Below are 18,030 nucleotides of genomic sequence, written 5' to 3' on the forward strand. Positions count from 1 at the left end.
AAAAATATACTTGTATATATTTTTTAATTTTTACAGAACCTCAATAATTTCATGGTGAAGTTTAAAATTGCAAAATTCTTTAGGGTTTTTCTAATTATTTACAGTATCTAATAATGTCTCAGGGCCTGTTCTCATTAACTGAACTCAGCTGAACTGAACTGAAATGAATATTTTATAAGAGAAGGAAATTAGGAGCTGAACTGAACTAAACTCAGCTGAACTGAACTGAACTGAACTGAATTTCAACGTAAGAGAACAGACCTTCACTCTATAACAGATATATCAAGTACAACTTTTTTTTTTTTAATTTTTTAATTTTTAAAAAACACAACTCTATTTTTTAAATAACTCGGAATATACCTAACTTTGGAGATATTTTATATTCTCCAAAAATAGTCTCATATAATATGAGACTTGACAACTATATTTATGAAGAGCAATTTTTTTATTTTGTAAATGTGCCCCTTACTTTCTCTTTCAAAAAAAAAAAGGATTATTCTGTTCTTCACTCAATTCAGGGAAGCAAAATAAGTCCAAATTATGTTTCAATATAATTTTATTCTGTAGTATGTGGTCTCTCCATTTCTTTTAATTTGTCCTGTTTACTTTTTTATGCATAGTTTTTGATGAGATATCTGAACTTATATAAACTAAGGGTCTGTTCTCATACGTTGAAATCCAGTTCAGTTCAGATCAGCTCAGCTCCTGATTTCCTTCTCTTCTAAAATATTCCGTTCAGTTCAGTTCAACTGAGTTCAGTCCATGAGAACAGACCCTAAGTATTATACAAAGTTGTTCCTTTTGTCATTTTAAAATGCAACAGTTTGATCCAGCGGAGTTTTAATATAACTAAATTGAATTTGTTAAAATATTACATGGGGTATATGTGGATTTTGTTAGAGAATTAATTAAGGCCTTGTTCTCTTCATCTTAAAATAATAAATATCCAGTAAAAAAAACAATTTCAATTCAGTACAAATCAATAACGATAGAGAAGAATGTAATCAAAAATCAATAGAAATAATTTCAATTTAGTAAACTAATTCCAGTTCAATAAAATATTTCACTTTAATAAAAATAATTTCAGTTTAGTAAAAATAATTATCTAAAATAGTTTACAATTATTTATAAAATTAAAAGTAAACTATACTACAAGTAAAGAACATGATATAAAAATAAACTAGGATGATAAAGTAGGAGTGGAGAGTTGGAGACAATGAAAAGAGAGAAATATAAAATAAACTAGGATGATAAAGTAGGAGTGGATAGTTGGAGACAATGAAAAGAGAGAAATATAAAAAAAAAAAAAAAAATAGTGTTAAAATGAAAAGTTTTATTTTAAACACAAATTCTTATATGTGGCTGGTCATGCCACTATAAGGTTACTTTGTTGGTATTAGGGTTACCGATCAGTGTTACATGGGTTACTCGGCCAGTGTTGTTATACGGATTACTTCGTTTTTTTACAAGTGGCTACATTATGTGGCCTACCGCACAAAAAACGTATTGTATTTTAAAATAAGTTGCATTTTAAAACAAACAAATGGAGTATGAAAAGTCTGAAAAGTTTATCATTTGATAGTTTGATACTATGTATCCATATATGTATAAATGCAACAAGATTCTAGACTTCCTTTTAGCTAAGTTTAGTTCACCCGATTTATATGATTTGATTTGAATATTTATTTAAATGATCTTAAATTTTTATTTTATGAACTAATCAAATTGCCTAATTTGACTATTATTTTACCTTATTGTATGAAGGAAAAATAAATTCGAATGGGCCTGTATATTTTATTAATACGTAATTTTCATTATGGAATCAAAATACTATAGCTCGTACATCACATGATGAAGCATGTTTATTATTATTTTTTTTATATAATTTTATTTATTTATTTATTTATTTATTTAATTTGATTTCACTTGAACTTATTTTTCTTCAAATCGGTAATAAGGTAGGTCCTAAAATAAGGTGAACTAAAGATAGTTAACTGAATAACTGACACAATTAGACAAACACAATGTTAAATACAAATTTAAATACTTGTTTTTCTTCTTATTGTGCTATAGTTGGTAGAACAAAAAAATCAAAGATGGATACATCCTTCATTCTTTTAACCTTAGGAGTTTCACGGTTGTTAATGCATATTTTATATATATCATTAATCTCTCTAATCATTTTTAGTTTAAGTTATAAAAGATTGATATGTTGAAAGTATAAATTACAATAGTCTAACAATATCTCGTATAATGTTATATTTTACATATAAATCACAAAAGAAGGTCAAATAATTATGCAGTATTTGTATTAAATTTCAAACATTACAATTAAAAAATAATGGATAATGTATTTTACATTTAGTGGGTAGTATGGTATTTTTAGTTTATTGTAATTTGTGGTATATTGGAATTAAGTTAGTGGAAAATGCCCATAATGGGTCCAAAGTGAGGTGAGAGGATAAAAAAAAAGGGATTTATATATAAAAAATGTGTTTTTTTTTTAGTTTTTATTTTTTTTTGACAAAGGATACAAACCGACTACATATTAATACTAAAGCAAATAAAACTAACCGCGACTTCTCCAGCTATTTGGTGAGCTCGATGAACGCGCTGACGATCCGCCTTATGTATACAACAATACTGAAAGGTTGACCTAAGTTGCTTAATCTTCCTATTGAGCCAAAGGTAAGCGTCGTTACTAAGCCCATTCCCCCGAGAACGGTGACAAGATTATATGAATCAGTAAAAATCGTTAGGGAATGAAAGCCACGATCAAAAGCCCATTGTAACCCATGCATGCAGGCCATAGCCTCCGCGTGTAAAGCCGAACAACATAACCACAAACTCCATAGCGTGCTGACAAAGGTACTTATGCGAAAACTAGAAAGCCCGTCCTGACTAATAAAAAGTCGGATATATTTGAATATAGGTGGTTTTATAAGGAAAATGTTGTTAATTAATTAATTAAGTAACAAGGATTTTTCATAATTAAAGTATTTTCTCTCTTCAACATAAATAAGTTTCCAAACAATTTTTATATTGGCATTTAGAGAGCCATGTTTATAGATCTATAAGGGCAAGTGATGAAAATTGGTCACATGATCTTATGGAATCGAAATAGAAGCTTTAACCACTTGAGCTATCCTTCACTTTCAATAAAAACTACACTATATTCACTGGAAAAAAATGTCTTTATAAACTACTCTAAGTTTGTATTTATTTATAGATTTGATATACATTAAATATGTACAAGTCGAAAGGAATTTTTTGGTTTTTTTTTTTGTTTAAACCAAAACTTGTGGTCTGGTTCTTTATTATATACTACCCTCTCTTTTGCTATTTAACAAAAGCAAAAAAAAAAAAAAAAAAAAAAAAGTAGAAAAAAAAAATATAGAGATAGAGGGACTTTTTTTTTTAATGGGAAGTAATAATATCATTAAATAATAGCCATACGGCATATACAATAATAAAGATCTATAAACCATAGATTCAGAGAAAAAATATCATAACTTTTACAATCAAAATCATAACTAATTTGCATATTAGGCATAGCTCATACTCCTCTGCTTCAAGCTTTACACGAGCAATGATTTTTGATGTCTTTGCATCTTTTCAAGTTGAGACCTCCGCATCTACGCTGATGTTTTGATCGACCGGTTGATGACAAATCCCCAAACCATAGGAATCCAAATCATCTTCCCAATTATTATAAAAACCTAAAAATAAAATTTCCATCCATAGATGAGAATAAAAATCCCAGCAAATTGGGAAAATTTCAGAAAATTAGGACAGACTCTCAGAAATAAAGAGAACAAAACAAAACAAACAAACCAAAACATAAACAATACAAAAAACTAAATTGAATTAAAGAAAAAGGGTCGGAAATAGTCTAATTTTCGAAGAAATAGACTATTTTCAGCCTAAACGGGCAAGAAAACTAAAACCCTGGAAGAGAAAGGATAGAGAAGAGAAAAAGAAAAACGACCGACGTGTGTTTTTTAAAGACAAATAATTCTTTATTAGAGACAGAGGGACTTGATAATATAGATAATTACTTTCTCATAAAATTCTATCAAGTATTCAAAAAAAAGAAAAACCACCCTCAATTTTGTTAATATTGCACTACTTACCTTTGAATAAAGTTGTACAAATATTACACCAATAGCCATTTAATTTAGGAAAACAAATATCTGCTCACGGTGAATATTCAATGTACTCTTACTTTTTAATATTTGTTTTTTAGTTCATGTTTATAATTACATGAATAATGTTGTAATTTTTTTTCCTTTTATCTCTCTTCTTTTTTTCAACTAAAAAAATGTGCCCTTTGCTCCCTCCATGGTGCAATATGAAAAGAACAGGACAGAGGAAGTATGAAGTTTGTTAATTTATAGGGAAGTTCTCTCAAATACTTCCAAAATTTCCTATTTTTGGTATCCTAATGCAAGAGTAATTAAATTTTACTTGAAATTTTTTTAAAGATAAAATTACAATCATATCATAAAGGCTTTGTTTTCTTCAAGTTAAAAAAAATAACATACCGTAAAAGTAAAGGAAATGGCAAATAATACGGAGTAGTAGCAATGTATGTATAATAGACACACTATCTATAACTATCGTATTCTCTCTATTGTTTCGTCTACCCCTGTGGTTTAGAAAAATGCACCGTACTGTGTACCCTTAAAACTTTCAGATACATCATATAACCTCGAGATTTGTTAAAAAAAAAATAAAAAAATGCACCTAATAGTCTAATACCCCTAGACTCATAACAAATGTTAATTTTGCTCGATTGAGACTCCTTGAGCATCAAATTCTATCAAATTATCACAGTCTGATGCTATTGTAATGCTAAAACACTTAATCATCAAGAAAACTTAATTAATAAATCAAATTCTAACACCACAAAGTTTAGGATTTAGAATGATCGATGGAGTTCAAATTTTAATGTAATTTTTGCTTTTAGACGGTTTTATAGCATAAATATAGAGTACTCGTATTACATACTTACATAATAAAGAGAAGTAGACATCTAATTAAGAGTGTCAGTGTGCGTGCACAATTTTAGTTTGATAAGTCTATTATACGTGCATTTGTTAGATGATCAAGGCATTTAATGCATTTTTATACAAACCTCAGGAATACGCGGCACATTTAAAAGTTTTCAGGGGTATACGCTGCATTTTTCTCAACCTCAAGGGTACACAACACAATTTTCCTAAAATTAAACCTCCATTAAGTGTTACTTGTAATGTTGAAATATTTTATATAGTTATTTATTTATTTATTTTTATTTTAAATTTTTTTCTATTTGCAGTGATATGATTCAGGGTTCTTTTTAAGCACTATTATAAAATTTGAGAGCATTCATATTGGAGAATATTCGTATGATCAAATATGTTTTGCTTTATCTGAAAGATGCGTCGTTGAGTAGTAGACGAAATATTACCCCTTATGTATTGATTTACTTATGAAGTGAAAGAGAACCTTCTACTTTCGAACTCGAGTAGTCATGAAGAGAGAATCACCAAAGGTGCTGTTTCTATTTTCTTCATTTTTTCTTTTTTCTAACTTTTGGGGACGGAAAAAGAGCCATAAAGGACAATAGTGTCATTTACATCATTACAATTAAATAATGTTATTGTATTTCGAGTGAACATAAAAAGTTAATACAGGAATACATTTAAAGCAAGATAACGATTAAGAGCTTGTTTGCATTTACTAAATTGAACTGAATAATGTATGAGAGAAGGAAATTAGAAACTGAACTGAACTTAACTGAATTGTTTATGAGAGAAAAAAAAATTAGAAATTGAACTGAGCTGAGCTGAACTAAACTGAGCTGAACTGAACTGAACTGAAATTAAGTTGAACTGAACAGACTCTTATTTAAACAAACGACCTATCATATATCAACAATATTGTTAATCGATTCTAAGTACTCCTTCCGCACTTTTTTTAAAAAAAAAAAAAATCTTTCCATTTAATATTTTTCATAAAGTTTGACCATATTTTGTAATTACTATGAAGTACTCCATCCGTCCCTAAATTACATTCTAACTTCTGGCATTCATTCCTCGTATAATAGAGAGAAGTAGGAATATAAGTTAGGGACGGAGGGAGTACAATATAAAAGGAAAATAATTTATCATGTAGGATAGATATGGTTAGATTTGTTGCAATTTGTATTTTTATAATACTCCGTATTATTTTCATAAATTAATTAATACGAAATTAGAGATATTAATGACTAAAGTTGTGTTAAACACCTTGCAAAAGACAAATGAAAAGTTTTTTTTTAAAAAAGGGAGTAAGCTCATACCATACCATCAAAGTGTTAATTATTAGTACAAAAAATGTTTATTCTGCTTGTCACTAATAAACTCGTTATGATTATACAGAGTAATAAACATCCTACAAGATTTAGTAGCGTCATTAACTAACAAAATCAAGAATACTAGCTATAATCACGCATGCAATTTTATACGAAGTATTAATCAATGGAATTAAGAATAGCATGTGTGTTTTGTTAGAAGGGTTAGTTGACAATGACATAACTTTAATTTGATTATTAATACTCGTACGAACTATGAAATTTTATCTAATTTGTTTATTTCTAGGTCAGAAGCTTAAATGATTAGTGTCAAGGTCACAAATCTGGGTCTTTAGACCAACATTATGTTTGTATTTAATCCTTTCAACATAATTTATCTTATCCATAGCTGGTATGTTCATTATTTTAACTTTCAGCCTCCAATTGTAGATAATAAAGCATACTTAACTTGTAGAACTCACGATATATTGATATAGGTCAATCATGTCTATTATATTTTCGGGTGTATATAAAGCGAATTACAATAGATGTACCAAAAGTTATTATAAGCATTTGCTGATTCATGAGGTTTTATTAGATTACGAAAAAGTAAATACGTAGTAATAAACATTTAAAATATAAATAAAGTGGGTGTATGCAAGATGAGTGTAAATTTACCCTAAAAATGATCAAGCTAATCTAATGTAAAACAAAACTAACCTATTTTTATTGATAAAAATTTCTCTCTTTTAAAACTTAAAAAATTAATTATTTTAAACACCCATTAAGCATCATTCACTCTCAAAATCATTCAAAAAATGTATAATAACTACCTCCGTTAACTTTTAGTTGCAACTTTGGGGTATTATTTGTGAGATATAAAATATTCCAAAATTGCAACTAATTAAAAGTTAACGGAAGTAGTACTACAGTTAAAAGGTTACTCTAAAATCGACAGTCAATGCAACATTGTTGTACACTGCACTTGTGCACACACATTATTATTATTATTATTATTTTTTCATTTTCTATTTAAAAGTCAATTTAAGAATATTGTTGATTCGAATTATATTATTCAGAGGTAAACTATATAGTGAGCTAAGTTGAAACTAATCCAATTTAACGATAAATCTATTTTATTTATTTATTTTTTTTTTTGACACAAACTTAACTATATATAAATCTAAAAATACAAAGTAACCCAAAATTATAAAAATAATAAAGTTGGGCACAAGTTGGACCATACAAGCCTACATATTGTGTTACATAGCCTCGTGTTTATGTGAGCTATGCTTATGCTTAGAACGGGCTAAAAGGAAAGGATGCGTATGTCTTGCTTATCTTATGTCAAATCTTTAATGGCGATGGAGTGTACATGTGATTGCCCGACTTTACAAAAATGGCCTAATTGAACTCAACCCGAATCCAAATCTGACTGGCAAATCTACCTCACTCACCTGTGCTTAGGGAGTCGTGTCTTGTTTTTGGCATGAGCTGGCACGTAAAACTGTGTGTACAAAACCTACAGCTAGAGGTGGCACGTAATCCTGTTTTACATGCAATACAGCTATTCTTGTTCAATGTTTATCATGTGTGTCTCTTTCATTGACCCATAACTTATACAGTAGTATTAAAAAATATCCATAATAAAATTGCAAAATTATAAGCTTTTTTTTTTTTAATTATTTTTTATTAAAGAGAAAAATCATATTGTAAGCTTTCTTGTTTGGTAGAGAAATACATAAGCCAAGTGGCATGCATCCCTTGAACGAGGTTTCTTGTAAAGTTGTAACATTATCTAGTGGAAATTCTAATTTTCTATTTCAAAATATTACTCATAATTTTCAATGGAAAATTAAATAATAATACATAAATTATTAATTTATTACTCCGTACTCCATATCAACTAAACTCAGCATTATTTTCGGATGTACTAGTTGACAATACGCCTAACATTTTCGTAAAAAGGTGGTCTAATGTCCTTTTTGTCCAACCCTCCATTTTCATTCACTTAGAGCATTCCCAACAATGAGCAAAAATTGGTTTCCTCATTCTCTCTCTACCCACTTTCTCTCTCTTTTAACCCATGAGCATTTTTGTAATCATATTTTTATCCCACCAATGATCAAAAAAAATTCTTCCCCATTCTCTCTCTAGTACATCTTCTCTCTTACTTTTACTAATATCCTATTATATTTCTCTCTACTATATTATTTTTAATTATTTTTTTTACTTGCATTGTGGACCCCACATGATTACTATTCATCTTAAAAAATGCTCATCCTATGAGCAATTTTCATTTTGCTCATGAGCATTTTTCAATATGCTCATTGATGGGGAACATCTTCTACCATTTTTGCTCACCATTTTTGCTCATGAGCAAAAAAATGCTCATTGATGGGGATGCTCTTAGAGTCTTTTACTGTATTTTAGATTTGCAAATCAAAGGACGTACTTTCTCCAAAATAAAAATGTAAAACAAAAAATGAATAAAATATGTAAGAGATTAATGGTAATTTTTTCTTTTAATAAAAGAAAAAAAAAAGAGGAAAATCATGCACTAAGGGTGCGTTTGTTTAATTTGGCCCATACTAAAAGTTATTGGCCAATGGCCAAATCAAATCAAGAGAATTGATTTAATCTCGACTCTATTCGTTAAATTTGACACCCTGAAAATGCACTAGTTTAACTACTTGTATATACTTCCTAAATAATTAATTATTAATGAAAATTATTTTATAAAAAAGATATTAATTAAGAATATTTACAATTAGCATGTTTAACAACAATTTACATGAATAGTACATAAAGTCAAACAGTATAAGCTATTCTAGAATAAAGTTACTTACCAAAGAGGAGGGAAAAAAAAAAAGTGTTGATAAAAGAGAATTTCCCATTAGTTTTCATGGTTTTATTCCCATGCCAATATGCCATGCACATTCACCATCAACGTCCCCTTTAAATCAAATTATCCCATGCAATTTCTTGACTTCTTGTTCATCCCAAATTTCTCAATTCTATATATAATTATATATTCAAATGTTGAATATTTAAGTCAAATTCCAATTTTTCGAATTCAAAATTTTCCAAGTTCATGAATCATAAATGTAATTGGAAATTTGGTGGAAGGTGTACTTCCTTTTCGTTTGTGGAATTAACATGCATGATTTTGATGGGTGGTTGCATTTGCTTATCCAATAGATTTTTCTAGTGGTGTCTAATTTTCTGTTTTGATATTTGTATCATTGTATGTCATCAAATCATCCAGTACTAAAATGTCATGGTGCGCCCAATTAATTTTTGCCTCACGTTTATAATACAATTAGTCGTAGCCATCGTACACTCGTACTCCGTACCATGTGCATGATATAATCAATACAGCCCATACTATTGGACTATTTAATTTAGAGTACTACTCGTATCTTGTAAGATCGTTTCATTTGTTCAATTGGAAGCCAACAAATAACATTAGCTGTAACATACACATTGTATAATCAATTGTACTTTGTATAATAAATTGTCCAAGCTTAGGATTCAATAATGTGGTATAAAAAAGTACTCCGTTCATTAAAAATGCTACGGAGTACTGACTCCCAATTTAGGCATATAGCGTTTTCAAATTATCGGATCGGATGTGGATTGAACTCCTTCACTCTTCCCCTTGCCAAACACAACTAGCTATTAAAATTATTCAATAAGCAAGTCACATTGGGTCTATCCGCTCTTTACCTAATGGGCCAAATGACCAATACTGCCTGCATTCCCTTTAGATGTAAAAACTCTTACGGTGTAACATGTTTTTGTGTAGAATTTTTCATCTATCATATTCATAATTTTCCAATACTAAAATTTTTCAAGGACATTGTCATTTTAACTTTGATTTAGTTTGTTTTTCATATATTATCTATGATAAAAACAGTGAATTAAAATTCCTAAAACAAAATTCTCATGTTATGGGCCTAAGTTGTACCAAGGCAAATCATCAAACTTCTTGTCTTCTATAGTTTAGTACGTACATTGTTACAAATCTTTCAACTTGGTTAAACAAGCTAACATTATTGAATTATGATAATATCGGTTGCCGTTTAAGTTATTCATATGAAGTTTATCTATTATCCCTTAAAACTGTAAATTGTTTTAGTAGTTTCTTACATGAGTTGCTTATGTGGTTTAATCGAAGTGACCTACTTCAACAAGCGAGAACGTAGAGAGGCATTATTAGGAGAGTGAACGAGGACCCTGCACACTAGCACCTGCTCAAAACAAGGGTACACAAATGTACCGATTTGTTTGAAGGAAGACAGAAGTATGGCACTTGTTCCCTGAGTCACTTTTGCAACATCGAATTCTGATAGTACAATCAGTCACAGACTCACAGAGCAATTTATCAATCATATTCAAATCCTATGTATAAAAGACTTGATCATATAACAACTTGACAGTAGTTACAATTCACATCTACGCGATCCCAAGTGAATAAATTGCTTCCAACTCCTTTCCCTTCGGCGGAGAGAAGATTTATTCAACAATAATTAAGGGAGCTAGATAACACAAACAAAATAGGAGTAATCACCAATGCAAAGTTGCAAACCCCATGAGTAATTTAATTAGTCAACCAAACACCTGACAAAAATGTGAGTCAAAACATTCTGTGGTCTATGGAGCAACATTTACACATTTAACTAACAATGGGGAATAGACACCAACATTTTACTAGCACTGAAGAATTGACTCCACAAGCTCTTGTAGCGGGGCTAGTTCGCCCTTGTCAATCAAGCGGAATTCCTGTATCATAACAGAAGTCAATCAGAATCACACATTTCACAACTGATACTGCATCAAGGCTTTGAAATAAATTTGAAGTAAGGCCTAATCTAAGAAGCGCAACATTTTACATCCAAAAAGAATTTTGATACAATGGCTTGTTATTAATGATGTACGCTCTGTCCAGACATTCATATCAAGTACTTCCTCCGTTTCTATTTACTTGCAACACATTCTTGTGGCACGTGTTTTAAGGTCGGGTTTATGTAATGTAAACGGATAAATTATTAATTATAATTATTACAAATGATACTTAACCCTATTCTAATCTTCATGTAAAAATTATATTGATAAAATCGCTCGTCTACCCTCACTAATCATCTCCTAAAACTGCGTGCCTAAAAGGTGTGTTGCAAGTAAAAGAAAACGGAGGAAGTATTATTTTTGGATGTCCATAAAAAAGCTGTCATCTTTCTTAATGAAATGGCTTATAACTAGAATTTTTAATATGTTAATATGCCCTTGCTTAAATTATCATAAGGGTTTTTTTTGTTAATCATGCCATATCCTTAATTATGAGAGATTACTATTAATTGCGGATGAAGGGTGAACATGGTACATGATAACTAGGAAGAACAATGCCCACTACCTATGTAAAACATTTCATGTGATAGACGGTAATGCAAAACCCAAGCAAAAAAGAAAGGGAAAAAAATAAATCAATCATAGCTCCAGCCTGAATAGAGAAAAAACTTACCCATGTAAAAAGAACGAAATGCTTAAAGCAAGTATTGAGATGAGCTTCTTCCTTCAAGCTTACAATCTTCTGAAAATGGGAGTGATAGATGTGTGCATAAACACGGAACAGCCTCTTGAAGATAGTCTTAACAACATCCTGGAAATTTGCAGGAAAAGGTGAACCTGCACGACAAAAGTATGAAACAAAAGTGGTTTTATATTTGTTCAGTTCTCATAGTAACCGGGAAAACACACAGACCTATCTTAACCAAATTGAAAGAACTTCTCATACCCAATTTTTGGGGAAATATTGATTCATCATCAAGCTGAGCTTCAATCCAGTCCATCAGATACTCAACATATCTTGGAGCAGACACCTCAATGGGTTTCTTTATGGTAACTCCATCAGCCCATCTATACTCGTATCTGTAGAGAGAATGCTTTATTGTATACTTCAAAGTGACAAATGTGATTGCAAAAATGCTCATGAACTTAAAAAGAAACTTAACTTAAGAAGTGATCAGCAAATTTATTAGGGAACAGAACAAAAGGAAGAAATCAGGTCTAGAAATGTCCATGTACTACAGAGGTATATCTAGGGGATATCATCAAAGAAAAAGAGAACCTACTTCCTTCACTCAAGGTGTAGAGAGCTACAGGTATCTATAGTAGGAAAAAATATATCACTTCACTTAGCAAACTTAGTGTGAATTCCCCCACAGAAAGAATATGTAACTGATGTCAAAAGTTGACGCATAGCCTGCCTATGGTAACAAATTTAGCCAGCTTGTAGATATCGAACGCTTCTCTAGTAATAGTTGAAAATTATCAGATGTTACTTTATGCAAAAGGGATTGAATTATTTTCTTTCTAATTTTTCAATCAAAAGGCAAAGCGCAGGAACTTGTCTCCATCATCCTACATGGAGACAACAGGAAAGAATGGGTTCTACCTTAAACACTGAAGAATGGATTCTCGTGTCTTAGTTGTGGCGGCTCATAAATGACATAAACCCAATTGTTGCATATGTTAGATATGTGGCCTGCTTAAGTAGTTTTAATGACATTTTTCTTTTTTTCTAAAATGCTAAATATTGACTATTTCATAGTTAAGGTCTTACTCCAAAATAAAGGACAGATGAAGTGTACAAATCAAGTTCACGGTAGCAAATGAGATACATGACCATGAGAAAGAAAAAGGATAATTACAATATTCCAAGGAAACCAAGAAATTTTGGACTGCAAATATTACTAAGTTCTTGTGGTGCAAAAAGAGGTGGGCAAAGACATCACCAGCACAATTAATCAAATCACACAAAGCAGAGGAAGCTTAGAATGGTAGAACTTCTATGCTACACATGATCTTCACCAAGCACTCAATGGTCAACATTATCATGCAAATATAATTAAAAACCTAAAGGCCGGAGAATAACATGAGCAAACTGATTATATTTGACTAACTACTGAATTTCAATGTAGCCAAAGCTTGGGAATGCTTCACTTTATTTTTGCCAGGAATTAAGAAACATACTTTGGTCCTGCAGTCATTGTTGGGCAGCTGGTTGCTGTACAGAATTCAGTGAGAGTTCCATACAGAATGTTAACTTGATTGAAAAAGTCCACCGCTGCAAGAAGATTAAATGGATTGTTGTCAATAGACTGAACTTAGGCATATCATATACTCCCTCTGTCCCTAAATTAATTCTTATTTCTAGCATTTATTCCTCACATAATAGAGGAAAACAGGAATGTAATTTAGGGACGGAGGGAGTACTTAAGAGGCATCACAATTGCACATGTCCATTTTAACTTGTAAACTGAAACCGAATATGAGTTGGAGAAAACAGAATAGATGCAGTGGAACTGCAGTACAAATGCACAAGGTAACGACATGGAAGCAATAACCCTATACTGCATTCTAAAAGAATCAAAGTTATAGAAGGAAAATATCCAAATTAAATCACACGACTTCGTGGCAGTAATAATCTCATTTCCTATTCTAACCATCTGTTATCGTGATCCTAAATATTATATCAACAAGCATAAATATGATAGGGCAGTGTGGTCATATAACCGAAATTGTGGCCAGTTAATCAATGACTAAGTAACAACCATAGCAGTAAATGTTCCAAGACTTAACTGTTCACCGCCAGCCATTCATTAAAATCTTCTCCAGGAGGTAACTTCACAGCTTCCCTCAGGTTGCCACTACCCAAGGTAGCGTCAATGTGTTTTTGAAGTTGGGCACCCTGGGAGTTAACACGAAGAAGTATAAATACCAAGTAACGGAACAGCAAAAGACAAGAATACTACTAGGGTTGGAAACTGACCTTACTCCCAGAGGGGGCATTCTTCTTAGGGCGAAAAGTCTTCTGGTTTCTGCAAAGATCATTATCAGAAAACGAAACAAAGTTAGAAGGAAAAAGGCCATTAAGTCCAAAAGACTCAGGTAGAGATCAAGCATGATTTATTCCACAGACAGCGTGATCTCAACGCAGATTCGCACAGACAATCAATTACAAGATGGCATTCCTTAAAGTTGCATCAAAATTTGATTATAAGCCAGCAGAAGCATATACACAAACATTCATTGCGACACAAATGATCAAGGAATCGATCAATGTCTTTTTCTACGCTCCGACTCTCAAGCTCCCAACAAACAAGATACAAATATTCATGTGGACTGACTCAATCAACAATAAACTTACTCCATTAGAATTCTTCAAGAATATCAAACCAATTTATCATATCGAACTTCCGATAGACTAAAACACGTTCGATATCATTGACTAGATGAGTAACACAATATCTACCAGACTACCAAAGCAAGTGCTTCACCAAGAAATTCGAGAGCATGATCACAATGCAATGACACTTCATTAGGACCTAGTAATTTAAGTTATTATGAAGTAATCACTTGATTTAGGTCTAAGCATAATAATCAGAATAATAAGATATGACAACTGGAAAGTGTGGATTCCAATAACCAGCAATGTTTAAAGGTACATTTCGAACAAACATGATAAAACAAATTATATAAAGCAGATTATGTTCCACTAATATATCTTAAAGGGGATTAGGAATAAAGGTAAAAAAATTTCAACAGGGTAATATGCTAAATATAAAATTATACTCAACTACATGCTAAAAAACCCCTTTTGTTTAATTGTATGAATTAATTAAGTAATCCTTCAATAAAAAGATGCAATCTTTAACAAAAAAAAATCAATCCCTAATCAAATTCAACCAAATTAAAATTTGACTACTGTATTGTTCCAACTTAAACCCCAAATAATAATAATAAAAAAATAAATAAATAAAAACCACCATAATTTTTTTTTACATAAAAAAAAAACCCCAGATCACATCAATAATAATCACCATAAATAATAGTTCCGATATCTTCAAAAAGAATTAAACATGGGATTAGCTAGAAATTAAAATAAATAAATAAATTAGAGATCATTATAATACAAACCCAAAAATAAAATCAAGAATTCACCTGCTTCCAAGGCCAAAGAGACTCATAATGATGATAAATTGAAAAAAATTTCAGATTTTATTAATTAATTTTTGAAAAATCAATGAATTTCTGCTATCTGTTGAGAGCAATAGAAGAGGGAAAGGGGGAAGACGAAAATCAGAGGGGTTGAAAAATAAAGGTTATATATACTATAGTTTTAATTAATACTGATAATAGCATTAATTACACCCAAAAAGAATAAAATTAATTAAAATTAAAAAAAGAGTAGAAGTGGGCTAAAAAAGACAGACTGTCAAATCTTACTGTGTTATGTAGACAGGTCGATGTTCTTCCTTAATATGCCATTCTCCATCTCAATATGACCTGGCTTTCTGGATTCTCTCTCTTTCAGTTTCATCCTCTATTTTCTGTTTTCTTTTTTTTTTTTTCTTTAATTTTTTTTTCTATTTTTTTTTAAAAAAAATATAAATAGAGGATGAAATTGTGTAAAATGTGCATCTTGGACCTTGACCTTGGTCAACCAACATACCGGGTAATATTATTGTGTTTTTTTTATATGCATCACTTTGACCGGTACATTTGTCGATATGCTATTTTGACCATAAATATCTTTAATTGTGTATTAGATAAAAATTTTAACAAATTTATATTATGAAACTAGACATTATGAGTTTTATGATGAATCTAATGATATATAATATAATAACATTTATTCATTTTATAGAGGTGAAAAAATTAAGTCAACTATAGTATGTGAATAGTGCAATTGTCAAAATGATGCATATAAAAAAATAAACAGAGGGAGTATGCGAATATCTATGTGATAATCCTAGTTATATTTTATTACTTCCTCTTCTGTTTCTTTATATTTGCAACACTTTTTTAAAATGAAAATGTAGTTGCAACACACTATAAAAAAAAAGGTTTTTATGGTGAAAATTGTACTACTATATTTATTTAAAGCACATGATTCACTTAATTATATTCTTAACAACATCTTAACTCCATATTAATTGTATCATATCATAAAAGGATCTGCTTTTCTTAAATATCGTGATAAAGTGTGTGATGCAAGTATAAAGAAACGGAAGAAATATATTATACTGTAGTATAAATTGAATTCACTTTATTACAGTATTTAAGAATAGTGGACCTCGCATGATATAATACACTTAAAATGGGGTTAAAAGGTTGTTAAGAGCATGATCAAGTGCGCCATGTGCTTTAAATAAAGATAATAGTACAATTTTCTCCATGAAAACTTTCCTTTTGTAGTGTGTTGTAACTACTATGACATCCATTTTAGGGAAGTATTGCAACTATAAAGAAACAGAGAAAGTATGTGTTAAAGAGGGTTGTGAACCATGCTCGTAATGGGCTCATGTGCTTTGGGGTTAGCTAGGTCTGGCGCATGAGTTGCTTGGTTGTCTTGTCATGTTGAAATTTGCAAAGAGTCGGCCAATGTAACGAGTTGCTAAGAGCCAACCTACATGCCATCATGCTTACATGTCTAAGCATATGTTATCGATTTTATTAGCGTGGTTTGTTGTGTCAAGTTGGAAGTGTTATACCTTGTCATGTTTTTCCAAATAATCGGCCCAAGCCCAGCTAATGACCTGAAACACACACAATAACATGCCTTCTCGTGCTTACAATATGATGTGCTCATGTTTTTTTTTCGTTAGGTCGTGTTGTGCCTTGGGCCAATTCGACCTGACCCAGTGTTTTTTTTAGGAAGCCCATCCGGATCCGACTCGGGTAGCACACCTGGATTATGGTGGGTGAGTCTTCCAATAAGAGTTTCTGCATACGGTGAGGCTCGAACCCGAGACCTCCCTTAAGCGACATCAAGTTGCTTACCACTTGAGCCAACTCTTGTTGGTTAACCCGAGACCCGACCCAGTGTTACTTTTAATCTCATTACAATTTTTTTTTTCCAATCCAAGAAACTTTCATTTTTTGTTACGTAAAGTCTAGAAACATATTGAATGAGCAAACTATCTTAAGTAATTATTACTAAACGAGCCAAACATCATTCATAAGCAAAATATTTTTGGTTCAAATTTTGGTATCCTACATAAATCCGCATGTTAATGATAATTTGTAATGCCAACATGCAATGAATATGAATATAAATGTAAAAATAATGTCAATTATGGGCCTGTTTTGATTTGCTGAACTAAGCTGAATTGAAATAAACTGAATTGCTTATGAGAGAAGGAAATTAGGAACTGAATTGAACTGAAATTAAGCTGAGAACAGGCCCTATGTATATATTTATGCGATAATTTTGAGCCTATAAATTTGTTCAAGGCCACTAGATTTGATGACCCAAAGGTAGTTTTTCACTATTTTAAAAGTTGGTACAAGAGAAAACATGTGCTGCTGTGCATTATTTGACTATTTTTCATTATTCTTTATCGCCTTTTTGATCTTCCTTTTAAAAAAACCATGGGACAAATTTAATAACACAAATGGAAAAACAAAAATAGGGCTAAACTGGTTGGACGGATGGCGCAAAGACATTGAAATTAAAAACACAATCCATAGACCTTAATTTGGAAGCCTATTCAAAGAGACAAGGGGGCATACAACATAACTCCAAGAGGCACGAGATGATGTTGTGTAATTGACTAACGTACATAAGATTCCCCAAGTGCATGCACAAAGAGGAACTTGAGCACATGATGTGCTCTGTAGCGTAGCTTGTTTATGCAGCAACATATAGT

The 18,030-nt window shown here is 31.1% G+C and overlaps 1 protein-coding gene across 1 annotated transcript; it reads right to left on the reverse strand.

Annotated features, from left to right (window-relative positions):
* Nucleotides 1–10,688: 10,688 nt before the first annotated feature.
* Nucleotides 10,689–15,567, reverse strand: LOC145611812 (MOB kinase activator-like 1A). The gene is made up of 7 exons (XM_081667180.1): nucleotides 15,320–15,567; nucleotides 14,148–14,196; nucleotides 13,958–14,066; nucleotides 13,349–13,442; nucleotides 12,111–12,244; nucleotides 11,838–12,001; nucleotides 10,689–11,101 (listed from the first exon to the last, which is right to left on the reverse strand). Exons 1-7 carry the CDS (start codon nucleotides 15,343–15,345, stop codon nucleotides 11,030–11,032), a joined length of 648 nt encoding a protein of 215 aa, XP_081523306.1. The 5' UTR covers nucleotides 15,346–15,567; the 3' UTR covers nucleotides 10,689–11,029.
* Nucleotides 15,568–18,030: the final 2,463 nt, after the last annotated feature.

This window comes from Chenopodium album, chromosome 24 (assembly GCF_948465745.1).
Source record: "Chenopodium album chromosome 24, dcCheAlbu1.1, whole genome shotgun sequence".
Lineage (NCBI taxonomy): Eukaryota > Viridiplantae > Streptophyta > Magnoliopsida > Caryophyllales > Amaranthaceae > Chenopodium > Chenopodium album.

Coding starts and splice junctions, on each gene's coding strand:
- LOC145611812 (XM_081667180.1), bottom strand. CDS start 15,345: ATGAGTCTCTTTGGCCTTGGAAGCAG. Junction 13,443..13,957: donor TGAATGGCTGGCGGTGAACA/GTTAAGTCTTGG, acceptor ATCTTCTTGCAG/CGGTGGACTTTTTCAATCAA. Junction 12,002..12,110: donor AATATTTCCCCAAAAATTGG/GTATGAGAAGTT, acceptor TTTGTCGTGCAG/GTTCACCTTTTCCTGCAAAT.